The sequence below is a fragment of the Oncorhynchus mykiss genome, chromosome 1 (genome assembly GCF_057628025.1).
Source record: "Oncorhynchus mykiss isolate SJ-2025 chromosome 1, ASM5762802v1, whole genome shotgun sequence".
NCBI lineage: Eukaryota > Metazoa > Chordata > Actinopteri > Salmoniformes > Salmonidae > Oncorhynchus > Oncorhynchus mykiss.
The window spans coordinates 8,378,895-8,398,760 of record NC_143022.1 but is presented as its reverse complement, the minus strand read 5'-3'; the positions used below and the strand labels follow the sequence as shown (position 1 = coordinate 8,398,760).

General features: G+C 41.7%; 1 protein-coding gene across 1 annotated transcript in view; it reads right to left on the bottom strand.

The window, feature by feature from the left end:
* Positions 1-1,015: 1,015 nt before the first annotated feature.
* nmur1a (neuromedin U receptor 1a) overlaps positions 1,016-19,866 on the bottom strand; it is a 40,017-nt gene continuing 21,166 nt past the window's right edge. Inside the window, exon 3 of the mRNA XM_036986300.2 lies at positions 1,016-2,476. Coding sequence (XP_036842195.2) covers positions 2,115-2,476 — 362 coding nt within the window. The 3' untranslated portion in view covers positions 1,016-2,114. The remainder of the gene's footprint in view (positions 2,477-19,866) is intronic.

The following is a 19,866-nucleotide window of genomic DNA, read 5'->3' as shown; positions in this document are numbered from 1 at the left end:
ACTCAAAACAAGACATGGTATCAAGAACAAGATAAAACTAGCTGAAACGACCTACCTACGAGTCCCCACTTTCTTGTCATCTGGCCGTCCAGAATCACAACAACACACTGACTTGACTGGAAAGAAGCGTCATATTAATCTGAAGCTTAAACTCTTAAAGGGATACTTCAGGATTTTGGCAATGAAGCCCTTTATCTATTTCCCCAGAGGTGTGAACTTGTAGATACCTTTTTTATATATATCTGCGTGCAGATTGAAGGAAATTGCTAACTAGCATTAGCGCAACTGCTAATTAGCGTTGGAACAATGACTGGAAGTCTATGGTAACTGCTAGCTTGCTGTACCATAGACTTCCTCTCATTGTGCTAATGCTAGTTATAATTGGCTCGCAAAGCTGCCTCTAACTTCCTTCATACTGGATGCAGAGACATAAACATTGTATCCATGAGTTCGTCTGACTCTGGGAAAGTAGATAAAGGACTTCCTTAACAAAATACCTTTAAGAGTTATGACTTGGATTTAATAGTTTCAGATAAAGGCAAATCAAAGTCATAAGTCAATGCACTGAGTAAGTCACTCTGGATAAGAGTGTCTGCTTAAATGTCCAAAATGTAAAGGCCAAAATAATACAATTAAATAATTATGATGGTAAAACATTTTTTTTTAAACAATTAAGTTTGATTTTGCATTTAGCACAAATACCCTCGGCTGTAAAGATGACCTTTCCCCTTTCACATTATGTCAGTGCTCTTACTTCCTAATGATTCTCCATCGTTTTGGAGGTTCCAGACAGTGTCTCTTTTTCATCAGTTTAGACCAGTGGTATTTAGATCCGATCCAGGAGGTGTGGAGTTCTGCTGGTTTTCTGTTCTACCTGATAATTATGAACCGTTCAGGCTCTCACAAGCCAAGGCTCGTGCAAGGCTATTACTTACTAATTATTAATTGCACCCACCTGGTGTCCCAGGTCTAAATCAGTCCTTGATCAGATTCAAATGCTCCTGGTGTTTTTACATTTTTATTTTTTATGAATACATCGAATTGTTAAATATGTGTTTATCTACTGTGAATCTATACATTGTTTTTGTACATAGTCACGCTCATGTGTGTACATTTTACATTAGTGAAACAGATCCTCAGAGATCATTCACCAGATTGTTGATGGACACATACAGTGTCTGAGGAATTTTGAAAGCTATTTTTTTTCTTCAAAAATGCCAATCTGCAGCAGGATACCTCTGTTAATAACGTGACAAACTCTCCTGAATGGAGGCGTCAAGTTCATTAGCAATATCCAACGACTCATGCAATGACATACATTTCTGAAAATATGCAGCTGACGGTGCAGCTACATCTATTTTGAAGCAAAATGTTTTTCTTTTTTTTTTACTGTAGTCCGGTACAGGTTAACTTTTTTAATACCCAGATATGTATTATTATGCTCAGAAAGCAGGTGTAGATGTTACATTTCACTAACAGGCTACACCTGTTGTATTAGACGCATGTGACAAACGGCATTTGATTTGAAGCTGCTAATCTCATGTTCTATTTAGTACATACTGCAAATCCGTTGCACCATTTTTAAAATCACTCGGTGATTTGAGAACTATATACATTCGTCAAACAACCACGTTGGACATCATCTTTGAAGGAGCTTTTGACAGGGCATCTCGGGCCTGTTTTCAATCGGAGCTGTGAGGAAAATCAGCTTTAAGCCATCTCTTCTTCTTCATCTCTTGAGACTGGACGTTCAAAAGTTTTGTGCTGTTGAACATGAAATGCTAAACAGGAGTGCAAAAGCAGTGATGCAGAATCTACCAGGTCTTCTAGATGAGAACTATCGATTTGTCTGTATCTCCTGAGATATTTTCATTTTCATAGAATTGCTAAAATAATACGTCAAAGCATCAGGTTTAAATTTGTTTTGTTTCCTTGTGTTTAGGGAGTTTAGTGACAGGAGAAGTCTACTGTGGTATGGTGACCAAAGCTTGCAATAACAGACTGGACATCCTTAGATCCTTAAAATCCCTTATAACAATACATCTCAATCATCCCAGAATCATCGTCCATCTGATCAGTTTAGTGTTTTAATTCTCCTCTGCTAGGAAGTCCTTTCAAGGAAAGGCGGTCTCATGCTCCTTGTCTTCGTGTAGGCCCGCAATGCCATTAATGGGCGTGGCCTCACTGAGAATGCTGCGGAGTGTTACCCGGGTAACACTGAGTGACTGCTTCCTGGGCACTGGGTGCCGTGGCCGATGACACATCACTTCCTTGAACATCTCTCGGAAGCGGGTGGACATGAGGTTGTAGAGGATCGGGTTGACGGCCGAGCTGAGGTAGAAGAAGACGCCAGAGACCACGTGGACATACTTGTACACCTCCAGCTGGATGCTGGTCCACTCGTCGATGAAGCTCCACATGAGTCTGTCGGTGTGGAACGGAGCCCAACAGATTCCAAAAACCACCACCAGAACAACTAGAAAGGGAGAGAGAGAGAGGGAGAGAGGGAGGGAGGGAGAGAGAGACTTAGTATTTTCATATTTTGTTGACATCAAAAGTATGAAATAACACATATGGAATCATGTAGTAACCAAACAAGTGTTAAACAAATCAAAATACATTTTAGATTTTAGATTCTTCAAAGTAGCCACCCTTTGTCTTGATGACAGCTTTGCACACTCTTGCCATTATCTAAACCAGCTTCATGAGGTAGTCACCTGGAATGCATTTTAATTAACAGGTGTGCCTTGTTAAAAGTTCATTTGTGGAATTTCTTTCCTTCTTAATGCGTTTGAGCCAATCAGATGTGTTGTGACAAGGTAGGGTGGTATACAGAAGATAGTATTATGGCAAGAACAGCTCAAATAAGTAGGGAAAAACGACAGTCCATCATTACTTCAAGACATGAAGGTCAGCTAATCTGGAAAATTTTAAGAACTTTGAAAGTCTCTTCAAGTGCAGTTGAAAAAACCATCAAGCGCTATGATGAAACTGGCTCTCATGAGGACCGCCACAGGAAAGGAAGACCCAGAGTTTATTCTGCTGCAGAGGATAAGTTCATTAGAGTTACCAGCCTCAGAATTCGCAGCCCAAATAAATGCTTCACAGAGTTCAAGTAACAGACACATCTCAACATCAACTGTTCAGAGGAGACTGTGTGAATCAGGCCTTCATGGTCAAATTGCTGCAAAGAAACCACTACTAAATGACACCAATAATAAGAAGAGACTTTCTTGGGCCAAGAAACACAAGTAATGGACATTAGACCGGTGGATATCTTTCATTTGGTCTGACGAGTCCAAATTTGAGATTTTTGGTTCCAACCACCTTGTCTTTGTGAGACACAGAGTAGTTGAACGGATGATCTCTGCATGTGTGGTTCCTACCATGAAGCACGGAGGAGGAGCTGTGATGGTGTGGGAGTGCTTTGTTGGTGACACTGTCAGTGATTTATTTAGAATTCAAGGCACACTTAACCAGCATGTGTGGTTCCTACCGTGAAACATGGAGGTGGTGTGATGTTGTTGAGGTGCTTTACTGGCATACTTAACCAGCATGACTACTTCAGCATTCTGCAGCGATACGCCATCCCATCAGGTTTGTGCTTAGTGGGACTGTCATTTGTTTTTCAACAGGACAATGACCCAACACACCTCCAGGCTGTGTAAGAGCTATTTAACCAGGATGGAAAGTGATGGAGTGCTACATCAGATGTCCTGGCTTCCACAATCACCCGATCTCAACCAAATTGAGATGGTTTGGGATCGCAAAGTGAAGGAAAAGCAGCCAACAAGTGCTCAGCATATGTGGGAACTCCTTCAATACTGTTGGAAAAGCATTCCTCATGATCCTGGTTGAGAGAATGCCAAGAGTGTGCAAATATGTCATCTTGGCAAAACGCGGCTACTTTGTTACTACATGATTCCATATGTGTTATTTCATTGTTTTGATATTTTCACTATTTTTCTACATTGTAGAAAATAGTAAAAAATAAAGAAAAACCCTGGAATGAGTAGCTGTGTCCAAACTTTTTACTCGTGCTGTATGTGAACAGAGATTCATATTTTTTAAACTCAGGTTATTCTATTATTTACCTCAGTGTAATTTATGGTCTTGGTAAACACAGAGTGTCTCAGGGATTATTTATGAGAAGATCCACTCTTAATTAATTTATGCATTAAATACCAAGTTGGGAGTCTGGGTGAAGACTTGAAGTACACCGCTAAATTATAACTATCTATCTGAGGCAGACTTACACCCATGGACTTCCGAGCTAAATAAGAGGGATGGACTATATCACGATGAAGAGAAATAGAGTGAGATAACAACAAACACTCTTAGAAATAAAGGTTTAGTGTTCTTAAAGGGGTATAACCGCTTGTCACTGGGCTGTAAGGTCATTGTACCCCAGTTCCTTCTTACATACTATATACACTCAGTGGCTAGTTTATTAGGTACACCACCCCGTTCATGAAAATGGTTCACTCCTACAGACAATGAATCACGTGACTGTAGCTTGCTATATAAAGCAGGCAGACAGGCATTGATGCGTTCAGTTACTGTTCGATTGAACGTTAAACTGGGCAAAACAAGTGACACTAAGCGTGGTATGATCATTGCGCGACGGTTCCAGTGTTTCAGTATATCTGTTGTGGGGGGTTAAGTGACTTGCTCAAAGGCACAACAGCAGGCAATGGCATCTAGGATTTGATAACAGCAACTCTTCGGTTTGCATGCTGACTTCGTGCCAGATGTTTCCCGTCAGACCCGGGATTTGAACTGGGGAAAGGGCATACCTAGTCAGTTGCACAACCTAATGCATTCAACCGAAATGTGTCTTCCACATTTAACTCAACCCCTATGAATAAGGTGAAGGTGGCAATTGTTGCTGGGGGTTGAATGCTCAACGGTAGAACAGCTCAGGGATTTGAACCAGCAACATTATGGTTACTTGCCCAATGCTCTTGGCTACCTGCCACCAAATGATGCCCATTCATCGACAATATACTATTCCTGTACTCTCTGTGGCTGTAGTATTGTATGTGTAAGGCAGGGGGTGCAAAACTTCATTCCTGGAGGACCAAGTGTCTGCTGGGTTTTTACTACTCCCTTGTGAGTAAGTGGTCAATTAAAGTAATTGATGAGTTAGGAACACCTGGTTGTCTTCTAGGTCTTTTTATTTCAATATTTTTTTCATAAATTGTATTTGATCACAAGGTCATACAAAGGTCGCTGAGGTATGCAGAAGAGCTGCATCAAAATAGATATGGAAACAATGTGTAATATCAAGAGAAGTAGTTCGACACTGACTGATTTGTTTTCCAAGATGACTTAGCATACATGAGAGAAAAAGAGTCGTCAGGTAGCCTCGTGATTAGAGCGTTGGGCCAGTAACGGAAAGGACTTGCTAGCACAGAATCTGTTCCAGGATTCCTACGATGGCATTGAGGACTACACCATATCAGCCACTGGCTTCATAAATAAGTGCATCGATGACGTCGTCCCCACGGTGACTGTACCTACAGACCCCAACCAGAAACCATGGATTACAGGCAACATTCGCACTGAGCTAAAGGGTAGAGCTGCCGCGTTCAAGGAGCGGGACACTAACCCAGGCGCTTATAAGAAATCCCGCTACACCCTCAGGCGAACCATCAAACAGGCAAAAGCGCCAATACAGGGCTAAGATTGAATCGTACTACACCGGCTTCGGCGCTCACCGGATGTGGCAGGGCCTGTAAACTATTACAGACTACAAAAGGGAAGCACAGCCGCGGGCTGCCCAGTGACACGAGCCTACCAGAAAAGCTAAATCACTTCTATGCTCGCTTCGAGGCAAGCAACACTGAGGCATGCATGAGAGAATCAGCTTTTCCCAGACATCTGCCACACTGACCCTCAACACTGGAGCCCCTCAGGGGTGCGTGCTCAGTTCCATCCTGTACTCCCTATTCACCCACGACTGCATGCTCAGGCACGACTCCAACACCATCATTAAGTTTGCAGACGACACAACGGTGGTAGGCCTGATCACTGACAACGACGAGACAGCCTACAGGGAGGAGGTCAGAGACCTGGCCGGGTGGTACCAGAATAAGAACCTATTCCTCAACGTAATCAAGACAAAGGAGATGATTGTGGACTACAGGAAAAGGAGGACCGAGCACGCCCCCATTCTCATCGATGGGGCTGTAGTGGAGCAGGTTGAGAGCTTCAAGTTCCTTGGTGTCCACATCACCAACAAACTAGAATGGTCCAAACACACCAAGACAGCCGTGAAGAGGGAACGACAAAGCCTATTCCTCCTCAGGAAACTAAAAAGATTTGGCTTGGGTCCTCAGATCCTCAAAAGGTTCTACAGCTGCAACATCGAGAGCATCCTGACTGTTTGCATCACTGCCTGGTACGGAAACTGCTCAGCCTCCGACCGCAAGGCACTACAGAGGGTAATGCGTACGGCCCAGTACATTATTACGGCCGAGATCCCTACCTTTCAGGACCTCTATATTAGGCGGTGTGAATAGAAGGCCCAGAAAATCGTCAAAGACCCCAACCACTCAAACCATTGACTATTTGCTCTGCTGCCGCACGGCAAGAGGTACCGGTGTATCAAGTCTGACACCAACAGGCTCTTGAACAGCTTCTATCCCCAAGTAATACGACTGATAAATAGCTAACAAAATAGCTACACAGACCGAGCTTACCTTGTATCTTTATTTACCTTTTATTTCCCTACACACACTGTCACTCCAACACACACACAAACACTCACTGCATAATCTGCTCACTTATTCATAATATGCACATACATTTATACTGACTCCTCACAGCCACACACCCAATCACATACATTTATACTGACTCTACACAGCCACACACCCAATCACATACATTTACAGTGGGGCAAAAAAGTATTTAGTCAGCCGCCAATTGTGCAAGTTCTCCCACTTAAAAAGATGAGACAGGCCTGCAATTTTCATCATAGGTACACTTCAACTATGACAGACAAAATGAGAAGAAAAAAATCCTGAAAATCACATTGTAGGATTTTATATTAATTTATTTGCAAATTATGGTGGAAAATAAGTATTTGGTCACCTACAAACAAGCAAGATTTCTGGCTCTCACAGACCTGTAACTTCTTCTTTAAGAGGCCCCTCTGTCCTCCACTCGTTACCTGTATTAATGGCACCTGTTTGAACTTGTTATCAGTATAAAAGACACCTGTCCACAACATCAAACAGTCACACTCCAAACTCCACTATGGCCAAGACCAAAGAGCTTTCAAAGGACACCAGAAACAAAATTGTAGACCTGCACCAGGCTGGGAAGACTGAATCTGCAATAGGTAAGCAGCTTGGTTTGATGAAATCAACTGTGGTAGCAAAAATTACAAGACCACTGATAATCTCCCTCGATCTGGGGCTCCACACAAGATCTCACCCCGTGGGGTCAAAATGATCACAAGAACGGTGAGCAAAAATCCCAGAACCACACGGGGGGACCTAGTGAATGACCTGCAGAGAGCTGGGACCAAAGTAACAAATCCTACCATCAGTAACACACTACCCACCAGGGACTTAAATCCTGCAGTGCCAGACGTGTCCCCCTGCTTAAGCCAGTACATGTCCAGGCCCGTCTGAAGTTTGCTAGAGAGCATTTGGATGATCCAGAAGAAGATTGGGAGAATGTCATATGGTCAGATGAAACCAAAATAGAACTTTCTGGTAAAAACTCAACTTGTCGTGTTTGGAGGACAAAGAATGCTGAGTTGCATCCAAAGAACACCATACCTACTGTGAAGCATGGGGGTGGAAACATCATGCTTTGGGGCTGTTTTTCTGCAAAGGGACCAGGACGACTGATCCGTGTAAAGGAAAGAATGAATGGGGCCATGTATCGTGAGATTTTGAGGGAAAACCTCCTTCCATCAGCAAGGGCGTTGAAGATGCCTTTTTGAAGATGCCTTTCAGCATGACAATGATCCCAAACACACCGCCCGGGCAATGAAGGAGTGGCTTCGTAAGAAGCATTTCAAAGTCCTGGAGTGGCCTAGCCAGTCTCCAGATCTCAACCCCATAGAAAATCTTTGGAGGGAGTTGAAAGTCCGTGTTGCCCAGCAACAGCCCCAAAACATCACTGCTCTAGAAAATATCTGCATGGAGGAATGGGCCAAAATACCAGCAACAGTGTGTGAAAACCTTGTGAAGACTTACAGAAAACGTTTGACCTCTGTCATTGCCAACAAAGGGTATTTAACAAAGTATTGAGATAAACTTTTGTTATTGACCAAATACTTATTTTCCACCATAATTTGCAAATAAATTCATTAAAATCCTACAAATGTGATTTTCTGCTTGCTTAATTACTTATTTTATTGTGTATTTCATATTTCTTATTCTTATTTCTCGTGTTTTTTTTCTAGTAATACATTGTTATTGATTATTGCATTGTTGGGTTTGCAAGATAGGCATTTCACTGTACACTGTGCATGTGATATAAAAACCTGAAACATTTTCAATGAACAGAAACAACACTTTTTTTTATCTGTTTTATTTACCTGAAAGAAGTTTGTCCTTTGACTAATGAAGTATGTCACTGTGTGACTAATGTGACCAATGAAGTACGTCACAGCTAGCACCAGCTCCAGTGTTAATTAGCCCAACTCCCATGTTCAGCTCGCCTCCTGTGGCTGTGCAGGTAATCTCCGGTTTTCTAGAATTGTTATTCTCACGGTTTTATCCTTCACTGTGTGTGAATGTTAGAACTTTAATACAATATTTGTTTCCTGATGAAGATGTCAATGTTTTTTTCAAATTTTTGTCATTGTGCAGCATTATTTTGCAATTATTTTTGCGCTAGCTATGGAAGTACTGTTAGCCACATTTTTCCTGCCAGCTGACTCGCTAGCTAGATAGCTAGTTAGGGTGTAGCAGTTTGTATATGGTTTTTGAGTCACTGTATTGTTATAGCAGGTGATAAATGTTTTTTCTTGATTGTTATCGCTAAATATATGTGCCCAAGTCAACCCTGTTTTCATGATTTCGGGTAGATCATTAAAATCAATCAATAACACCAACTTTTTGGACTCATTCAGAAGTTTTTACCTAGAAGTTCCATTTATATTCATAAACATAAGTTGAAAATGATGCTATCGCTGCTTCCCGTTGACAATAACTTTTGATGAATATCCCAATGTCAAAACACAGTTTCGAAGTGTCCAAATCAATAATCAATAAGGGAGCGTTTCCATTTCAGTCAAGGGGAGCATTTAGTATTTATTTATTTAGTTCAGGGGAGGGTTTAGTATTTATTTATTTAGTCCAGGGGAGGGTTTAGTATTTATTTATGTAGTCCAGGGGAGGATTTAGTATTTATTTATTTAGTCTAGGGGAGCGTTTAGTATTTATTTATTTAGTTCAGGGGAGGGTTTAGTATTTATTTATTTAGTCCAGGGGAGGGTTTAGTATTTATTTATGTAGTCCAGGGGAGGATTTAGTATTTATTTATTTAGTCTAGGGGAGGGTTTAGTATTTATTTATTTAGTTCAGGGGAGGGTTTAGTATTTATTTATTTAGTCCAGGGGAGGGTTTAGTATTTATTTATGTAGTCCAGGGGAGGATTTAGTATTTATTTATTTAGTCTAGGGGAGCGTTTAGTATTTATTTATTTAGTTCAGGGGAGGGTTTAGTATTTATTTATGTAGTCTAGGGGAGCGTTTAGTATTTATTTATTTAGTCTAGGGGAGCGTTTAGTATTTATTTATTTAGTTCAGGGGAGCGTTTAGTATTTATTTATTTAGTCCAGGGGAGGATTTAGTATTTATTTATTTAGTCCAGGGGAGTGTCATGTAATTTATAATCGATTAGATGTCATATTGCTCATTGTTTGGGAATTAGTTGCTGATTATATCTCGATGTGTGCCCTACGCTGCCACTCATCCTTGAAGCTCTGCTGGGGGGCGCATCAAGTGCGCCTTTTGTGGTCTCAATCAAATGATCCGTAGACTATGCTATAGGCTATAGACCTAAGCTATACGAAGCGCATGCTCAGAGAAGCACAAGGCAAAGTAATATAGAGTGGGGAGAACAAGTATTAGATACACTGCCGATTTTGCAGGTTTTCCTACTTACAAAGCATATAGAGGTCTGTCATTTTTATAATAGGTATACTTCAACTGTGAGAGAAGGAATCTAAAACAAAAATCCAGAAAATCACATTGTATGATTTTTAAGTAATTAATTTGCATTTTATTGCATGACATAAGTATTTGATACATCAGAAAAGCAGAACTTAATATTTGGTACAGAAACCTTTGTTTGCAATTCCAGAGATTATACGTTTCCTGTAGTTCTTGACCAGGTTTGCACACACTGCAGCAGGGATTTTGGCCCACTCCTCCATACAGACCATCTCCAGATCCTTCACCAAGGAACTTGAAGCTCTCAATCTGCTCCACTACAGCCCCGTCGATGAGAATGGGGGCTTGCTCGGTCCTCCTTTTCCTGTAGTCCACAATCATCTCCTCAGTCCTGGCTACGTTGAGGGATAGGTTGTTATTCAGGCACCATCCGGCCAGGTTTCTGACCTCCTCCCTATAGGCTGTCTCGTCGTTGTCTGTGATCAGGCCTACCGCTGTTTTGTTGTCTGCATACGTAATGATGGTGTTGGAGTCATGCCTGGCCATGCAGTCGTGGGTGAACTGGGAGTAGGAAGGGGAATGAGCACTCAACCCTGAGGGGCTCCAGTGTTGAGGATCAGCATGGCAGAAGTGTTGCTACCTACCCTCACCGCCTGGGGGCGGCCTGTCAGGAAGTCCAGGATCCATTTGCAGAGCGAGGTGTTTAGTCCCAGGATCCTTAGCTTAGTGATGAGCTTTGAGGGTACTAGGGTGTTGAACGCTGAGCTGTAGTCAATGAATAGCATTCTCACGTAGGTGTTCCTTTTGTCCAGGTGGGAAAGTGCAGTGTGGAGTGCAATTGAGATTGCATCATCTGTGGATCTGTTTGGGCGGTATGCAAATTGGAGTGGGTCTAGTGTGTCTGGGATAATGGTGTTGATGTGAGCCATTACCAGCCTTTCAATGCACTTCATGGCTACGGATGTGAGTGCTACGGGTCTGTAGTCATTTAGGCTGGTTGCCTTCGTGTTCTTGGGCACAGGGACTATGGTGGTCTGCTTGAAACATGTTGGTATTACAGACTCAATCAGGTACATGTTGAAAATGTCAGTGAAGACACCTGCCAGTTGGTCAGCACGTGCCCGTAGCACACGTCCTTGTCTGGCCAAACGAATGTTGACTTGTATAAAGGTCTTATTCACGTCGGCTACGGAGAGCGTGATCACACAGTCGTCCGGAACAGCTGATGCTCTCATGCATGCATCACTGTTGCTTGTCTCAAAGCGAGCATAGAAGTGATTTAGCTCGTCTGGTCATCCTTTTCCTGTAGTCCACAATCATCTCCTTTGTCTTGATTACGTTGAGGAATAGGTTCTTATTCTGGTACCACCCGGCCAGGTCTCTGACCTCCTCCCTATAGGCTGTCTCGTCGTTGTCAGTGATCAGGCCTACCACCGTTGTGTCGTCTGCAAACTTAATGGTGGTGTTGGAGTCGTGCCTGAGCATGCAGTCGTGGGTGAACAGGGAGTACAGGACGGGACTACTTCTCTGATAGAGTTCAGTGTGTCAAATCGGAGGGCCTGTTGTCCGGGCTTCTGGCAGTCTCTTTGGGGGTGCCACAGGGTTAAATTCTTGGACAGACTCTCTTCTGTATACAACAATGATGTCACTCTTGCTGCTGGTGAAGTCTCTGTTCCACCTCTACGCAGATGACACCATTCTGTATACTTATGGTCCTTCTTTGGACACTGTGTTAACAACCCTCCAGACGAGCTTCAATGCCATACAACTTTCCTTCTGTGGACTCCAATTGCTCTTAAATACAAGTAAAACTAAATGCATGCTCTTCAACCGATCGCTGCCTGCACCTGCCCGCCCGTTCAACATCACTACTCTGGACGGCTCTAACTTAGAATATGTGGACAACTACAAATACCTAGGTGTCTGGTTAGACTGTAAACTCTCCTCCCAGACTCACATAAAACATTTCCAATCCAAAGTTAAATGTAGAATTGGCTTCCTATTTCACAACAAAGCATCCTTCACTCATGCTGCCAAACATACCCTTGTAAAACTGACCATCCTACCGGTCCTCGACTTCGGCGATGTCATTTACAAAATAGCCTCCAATACCTTACTCAATAAATTGGATGCAGTCTATCACAGCTTTGTCACCAAAGCCCCATATACTACCCACCACTGTGACCTGTATGCTCTCGTTAGCTGGCCCTTGCTTCATACTCGTCACCAAACCCAAGTCCTCCCTTATCTCAGCTCGCTGGTCACCATAGCATCACCCACCTGTAGCACGCGCTCCAGCAGGTATATCTCTCTGGTCACCCCCAAAACCAATTATTTATTTGGCTGCCTCTCCTTCCAGTTCTCTGATGCCAATGACTGGAACGAACTACAAAAATCTCTGAAACTGGAAACACTTATCCCTCACTAGCTTTAAGCACCAGCTGTCAGAGCAGCTCACAGATTACTGCACCTGTACATAGCTCATTTATAATTTAGCCCAAACAACTACCTCTCCCCCTACTGTATTTATTTATTTATTTTGTTCCTTTGCACCCCATTATTTATATCTCTACTTTGCACATTCTTCCACTGCAAATCAACCATTCCAGTGTTTTACTTGCTATATTGTATTTACTTTGCCAACATGGCCTTTCTTTACCTCCCTGATCTCACCTCATTTGCTCACATTGTATATATTCTTATTTTTCTACTGTATTATTGACTGTATGTTTGTTTTACTCCATGTGTAACTATGTGTTGTTTTATGTGTCGAACTGCTTTGCTTTATCTTGGTCAGGTCGCTACCTGGTTAAATAAAAACATCAAATAAAAAGTTCCTGCCAGGGCAGCAGCTATTCTTCCTGGGTTTTATTATGGATTACCATTAGTTCCTACCAAGGCAGCAGCTATTCTTCCTGGGTTTTATTATGGATGACCATTAGTTCCTACCAAGGCAGCAGCTATTCTTCCTGGGGGTTTATTATGGATGACCATTAGTTCCTACCAAGGCAGCAGCTATTCTTCCTGGGTTTTATTATGGATTACCATTAGTTCCTGCCAAGGCAGCAGCTATTCTTCCTGGGTTTTATTATGGATTACCATTAGTTCCTGCCAAGGCAGCAGCTATTCTTCCTGGGGGTTTATTATGGATTACCATTAGTTCCTACCAAGGCAGCAGCTATTCTTCCTGGGTTTTATTATGGATGACCATTAGTTCCTACCAAGGCAGCAGCTATTCTTCCTGGGTTTTATTATGGATTACCATTAGTTCCTACCAAGGCAGCAGCTATTCTTCCTGGGTTTTATTATGGATTACCATTAGTTCCTGCCAAGGCAGCAGCTATTCTTCCTGGGTTTTATTATGGATTACCATTAGTTCCTGCCAAGGCAGCAGCTATTCTTCCTGGGTTTTATTATGGATTACCATTAGTTCCTACCAAGGCAGCAGCTATTCTTCCTGGGTTTTATTATGGATTACCATTAGTTCCTGCCAAGGCAGCAGCTATTCTTCCTGGGTTTTATTATGGATTACCATTAGTTCCTACCAAGGCAGCAGCTATTCTTCCTGGGTTTTATTATGGATGACCATTAGTTCCTACCAAGGCAGCAGCTATTCTTCCTGGGTTTTATTATGGATGACCATTAGTTCCTACCAAGGCAGCAGCTATTCTTCCTGGGTTTTATTATGGATTACCATTAGTTCCTGCCAAGGCAGCAGCTATTCTTCTGCAAAATTAAGGCAGTTATACAATTTTAAAAACATGACAATACATTCATAACATAATTCACAACACACACTCAGGCCCATACACCACTACCACATATCTACCACGGTTCCAAACGTAGACTATCCTCTTTTTTAAACAATAGCCTGTATAGAAATCAAAACGTCTGTGGTGCTGCAGCATGCAGCTCATTCATTGTCATACTCTGTTGTGCTATTATAAAATATTCTGCTTGTCACTAGTCAGGTTAAATGACTAGAATTGAATTGAATGAAAAGCGATTATATAAAAATACTTTTTTTTTTCTCTGACCCGGAATTAAGATGTTAGATTCATGCAGTTATTTTATTATAATGGAGATCTATTCACCCTTGTCCACTCTGGTCTGGGAATCCACAACCTTCTGGCTGTGGTTAGGCTACAAAAATGGAGAACTATTTCTAAAACTGTCTGTCCTAAGAGTTAGGGTAAATGGTAGACATGTTCTCTGCTATCCACTTTGTTTTAATAATTATTTTGGCTATAGGGGAGGGTCACTTGTTTTTATTGATTTATTTCAAGTTTTTAGGGAGGGTCACTTGTTTTTATTGATTTATTTCAAGTTTTTAGGGAGGGTCACTTGTTTTTATTGATTTATTTCAAGTTTTTAGGGAGGGTCACTTGTTTTTATTGATTTATTTCAAGTTTTTAGGGAGGGTCACTTGTTTTTATTGATTTATTTCAAGTTTTTAGGGAGGGTCAAAACGAAAAAAGGTTAAACGCAGCACTATTTTGTTAATCACTCATATCAATATCAATTTGAAATCAATTGAGCCGGGGCGGGCAAACGTCTGGGGTGTATGCGCTGGTTAAACTAACACAAAGGCCACACTGAATCTGATAATCATTTTCACATCAGTGGTTAGAAGAAGAATTTGCTGAAGACGGTCATCTGAACTTCTGGAACGTCGGGTGGAAGTTTCGTGAGGCTGGCGAAACGTAAAAAGGGAACAAATCAGTTGCATTGTTATTTAACTTTGACGAATCACAACCCGCCATAAGATATCAACAGTGACAAGGGTTGGCTGTTATTTAAGTGGTAGTTTGACTCAAATCCGTATATAGGTGTGAGGCATGCAACTTCTATACAGAGAGCACTCCAACATTTACAATTGGAAACATTCAGATTTATTGAACAATCTCACAGCTAAATATCACACAGAAACCTGAATTCCAATAGAAGAATCCAATAGGTTTTAATTTGATAGAATCCTATAGGATACCAATATAAGAATCCAATAGGTTTTAATTTGATAGAATCCTATAGGATACCAATATAAGAATCCAATAGGTTTTAATTTGATAGAATCCTATAGGATACCAATATAAGAATCCAATAGGTTTTAATTTGATAGAATCCAATAGGTTTTAATTTGATAGAATCCTATAGGATACCAATATAAGAATCCAATAGGTTTTAATTTGATAGAATCCTATAGGATACCAATATAAGAATCCAATAGGTTTTAATTTGATAGAATCCTATAGGATACCAATATAAGAATCCAATAGGTTTTAATTTGATAGAATCCTATAGGATACCAATATAAGAATCCAATAGGTTTTAATTTGATAGAATCCTATAGGATACCAATATAAGAATCCAATAGGAAAATCCTATCAGATTTTGGAACCAGTGCTACTGTAGTCATAAGCCTGGGAAACTCCAGCCTGATTGGTGTCACACTTTTTCTCCTTCCGTACTAAACACACCTGATTTAAAGTAATTGCATTTTAAAATGAAGATCATGATTAGTTGACTATTGACTATTGGAGTCAGGTGTGTTCGCTGGGGCTGGGACAAAACTGTGACACCAATCAAGCCCCCGAGGACTGGAGTTGCCCAGGCCTGTCCTATAGGATAGGTTCCAAAATCTGATAGAATTTTCAATAGGATTTTTAATTATTGGAATCCTATAGGATTTTTCGGCTAGGGTAAGAGCAGCCAGTAGGTCAGGTTTTTTAACAACACTAGATGACTACACCTGCTCATCGTGACCACACCTTCTCATCGTGACCACACCTACTCATCAAACATCTCATTCCAAAATCATGGGCATTAATATGGAGTTGGTCCACCCTTTGCTGCTATAACAGACTTCTGGGAAAGATTTCCACTAGATGTTGGAACATTGCTACAGGGGGACTTGCTTCCATTCAGCCACGAGCATTCGTGAGGTCGGACACTGATGTTGGGCGATTAAGCCTGGTTCGCAGTCAGCGTAATGTCGGCTGTAATGTAACAAAATGTGGAAAAAGTCAAGGGGTCTGAATACTTTCTGAAGGCACTGTATGTTCTCTCCCTTTCTGCATGAAGCGCTCCTTATCTTGAAAGTCATCAAAACGTACAACGAAGGGTCGTGATTTGGAGATCTCTCTGCCTATTGAATTCACGGCCTAGGCGGTGAGCCCGTTCCTCAAAATGTACAACGAAGGGTCGTGATTTGGAGATCTCTCTGCCTATTGAATTCACGGCCTAGGCGGTGAGCCCGTTCCTCAAAACGTACAACGAAGGGTCGAGATTTGGAGATCTCTCTGCCTATTCCAGTGAATTCACGGCCTAGGCGGTGAGCCCGTTCCTCAAAACGTACAACGAAGGGTCGTGATTTGGAGATCTCTCTGCCTATTCCAGTGAATTCACGGCCTAGGCGGTGAGCCCGTTCCAAGGCCAAAGGAGTGTCGAATAATTTTTTTACCCAGGACCTCCTCGAAAAACAGGTGATAAACTTAACTGGATCCTTCTGGTATATTTGCAATAATCCTTATGTTTGAGAGGTGAGAATAATTCTCCACCATGTCCACTCTCTCTTACAATAGTTTATTTTCTGTTTTTAGAGTTTCATAGCCTTTTTCTAACAATTCGGTCACTGCAACCAGACAAGCCGATCTCCAACTCTGTTACTTTCGTACCTTGCTCCTGTATTGTAGTTTGCATTCCGGCCAGGGTGGTAACGATGGGAGACAAGGCCGCGTCCACGGCATCTTTTACCAGGGTTGTGAGTGTGACTGAAAGATCCAATATCAGTCCACTGGTAGCTCATCGGGTGATAACAATGCACTGTTTAAGATGAGGAGTCTGTAGCTGTTTTGTACTGTGCGTACGCAAAGATGTAAATTGGCTGTGAGATTTCCTCCAAACTTGCGTTTAAGACATCATTCACTAACAACATTTTCCATTAGATTTGTTTAAAAAAAATCCCTATTTGTTCAGAGTTCTTTCTGGAACGTTCCCAGGAGCACCATAACCCCCCCCCCCCCACCTAATTAAATTTAATCCACATTACACACACACAAATATACAGCACCCTTGGTGCCACTGAAATCTCTGCTCCGTGTTTTTTTATAGTAAACACAGAGCAGATAATGGTTGAAAAGATTCCCCGTGTTTGAGGTGTTTTCACATATAGTCCTCTTTAAAAGAAACGATCTCAGTCCTATTTAATGGGAAATTTGGTGTAAAAAATAAATAAAAAGGGCGTAAAATCTCAGTTGTCTTTGCATTCATACTGCTTTTGAATGAGTACTCAACTCTCTTTTGCCAGTTCACTTGACCTAGTTTGTGGTCCGAGTCCTCTTTGCATTCACATTGCTATGTTTAGAAAGGAACCAAGATCTTTTTCCTACATGCATTCTGGGTTTTTACAAAATGCAGGACAAGCCAGTAGGGGCTGAGGGCACACAGTGTGTTGTGAAATCTGTGAATGTATTGTAAATCTTTCAAAATGGTATAAACTGCCTTAATTCTGCTTTGGCAGCAGCTAATGGGGATCCATAATAAATACAAATACAGAACCAATCAGAATGTGTTATCGGACAGCTACTGTAGATATACCTACATCCATTTTAGAAGCTAATAGATTGCATTTAGTTAAAATATGAGACATAAATAATTGTAATCAGAAGATACTATTAACAATTAACTGTTTGATTAACATAATAAATAGCAATTGAATAACGGCAGATTAAATAATGCTGTAATTGAAAATTGTCCACCCCATATAGGCTACTGTCCCTTTAAGAGCTAGAATAGATTTTGTACCCCATGTTGTGATGTTGTCTTCTCACACTATCCAACCCCCACAATCAATACACAGCTGATGAAGCTCTCTTAGCCTATAGTTCACATATTGGAAAGTAGTAGTCTAGTGTGAAGGGTTATATCAGTAGTCTAGTGTGAGGGGTTGTATCAGTAATCTAGTGTGAAGGGTTATGTCAGTAGTCTAGTGTGAGGGGTTATGTCAGTAGTCTAGTGTGAGGGGTTATGTCAGTAGTCTAGTGTGAGGGGTTATGTCAGTAGTCTAGTGTGAGGGGTTATGTCAGTAGTCTAGTGTGAGGGGTTATGTCAGTAGTCTAGTGTGAGGGGTTATGTCAGTAGTCTAGTGTGAAGGGTTATATCAGTAGTATAGTGTGAAGGGTTATATCAGTAGTCTAGTGTGAGGGGTTATGTCAGTAGTCTAGTGTGAGGGGTTATGTCAGTAGTCTAGTGTGAAGGGTTATGTCAGTAGTCTAGTGTGAGGGGTTATGTCAGTAGTCTAGTGTGAGGGGTTATGTCAGTAGTCTAGTGTGAGGGGTTATATCAGTAGTCTAGTGTGAGGGGTTATAGCAGTAGTCTAGTGTGAGGGGTTATGTCAGTAGTCTAGTGTGAGGGGTTATATCAGTAGTCTAGTGTGAGGGGTTGTGTCAGTAGTCTAGGGGTTATATCAGTAGTCTAGTGTGAAGGGTTATAGCAGTAGTCTAGTGTGAGGGGTTGTGTCAGTAGTCTAGTGTGAAGGGTTGTGTCAGTAGTCTAGGGGTTATATCAGTAGTCTAGTGTGAAGGGTTATAGCAGTAGTCTAGTGTGAGGGGTTATGTCAGTAGTCTAGTGTGAAGGGTTATGTCAGTAGTCTAGTGTGAGGGGTTATGTCAGTAGTCAAGTGTGAAGGGTTATGTCAGTAGTCTAGTGTGAGGGGTTGTGTCAGTAGTCTAGTGTGAGGGGTTATGTCAGTAGTCTAGTGTGAAGGGTTATGGCAGTAGTCTAGTGTGAGGGGTTATAGCAGGGGATACGGTGTTGCAGTAGTCTAGTGTGAGGGGTTATGTCAGTAGTCTAGTGTGAGGGGTTATATCAGTAGTCTAGTGTGAGGGGTTATATCAGTAGTCTAGTGTGAGGGGTTATGTCAGTAGTCTAGTGTGAGGGGTTATAGCAGTAGTCTAGTGTGAAGGGTTATATCAGCAGTCTAGTGTTGTGTCAGTAGTCTAGTATGAGGGGTTATGTCAGTAGTCTAGTATGAGGGGTTATGTCAGTAGTCTAGTGTTGTGTCAGTAGTCTAGTATGAGGGGTTATGTCAGTAGTCTAGTATGAGGGGTTATGTCAGTAGTCTAGTGTGAGGGGTTATGTCAGTAGTCTAGTGTGAGGGTTTATATCAGTAGTCTAGTGTGAGGGGTTATATCAGTAGTCTAGTGTGAAGGGTTATATCAGTAGTATAGTGTGAAGGGTTATATCAGTAGTCTAGTGTGAGGGGTTATATCAGTAGTATAGTGTGAGGGGTTATATCAGTAGTCTAGTGTGAGGGGTTATATCAGTAGTCTAGTGTGAAGGGTTATGTCAGTAGTCTAGTGTGAGGGGTTATGTCAGTAGTCTAGTGTGAGGGGTTATATCAGTAGTCTAGTGTGAAGGGTTATGTCAGTAGTCTAGTGTGAGGGGTTATGTCAGTAGTCTAGTGTGAGGGGTTATGTCAGTAGTCTAGTGTGAGGGGTTATGTCAGTAGTCTAGTGTGAGGGGTTATGACAGTGGTCTAGTGTGAGGGGTTATATCAGTAGTCTAGTGTGAGGGGTTATGTCAGTAGTCTAGTGTGAAGGGTTATGTCAGTAGTCTAGTGTGAGGGGTTATGTCAGTAGTCTAGTGTGAGGGGTTATAGCAGGACAAACAGTGTTGCAGTAGTCTGGTGATCCACATCTACGCAGTTGACAACATTCTGGAATAAT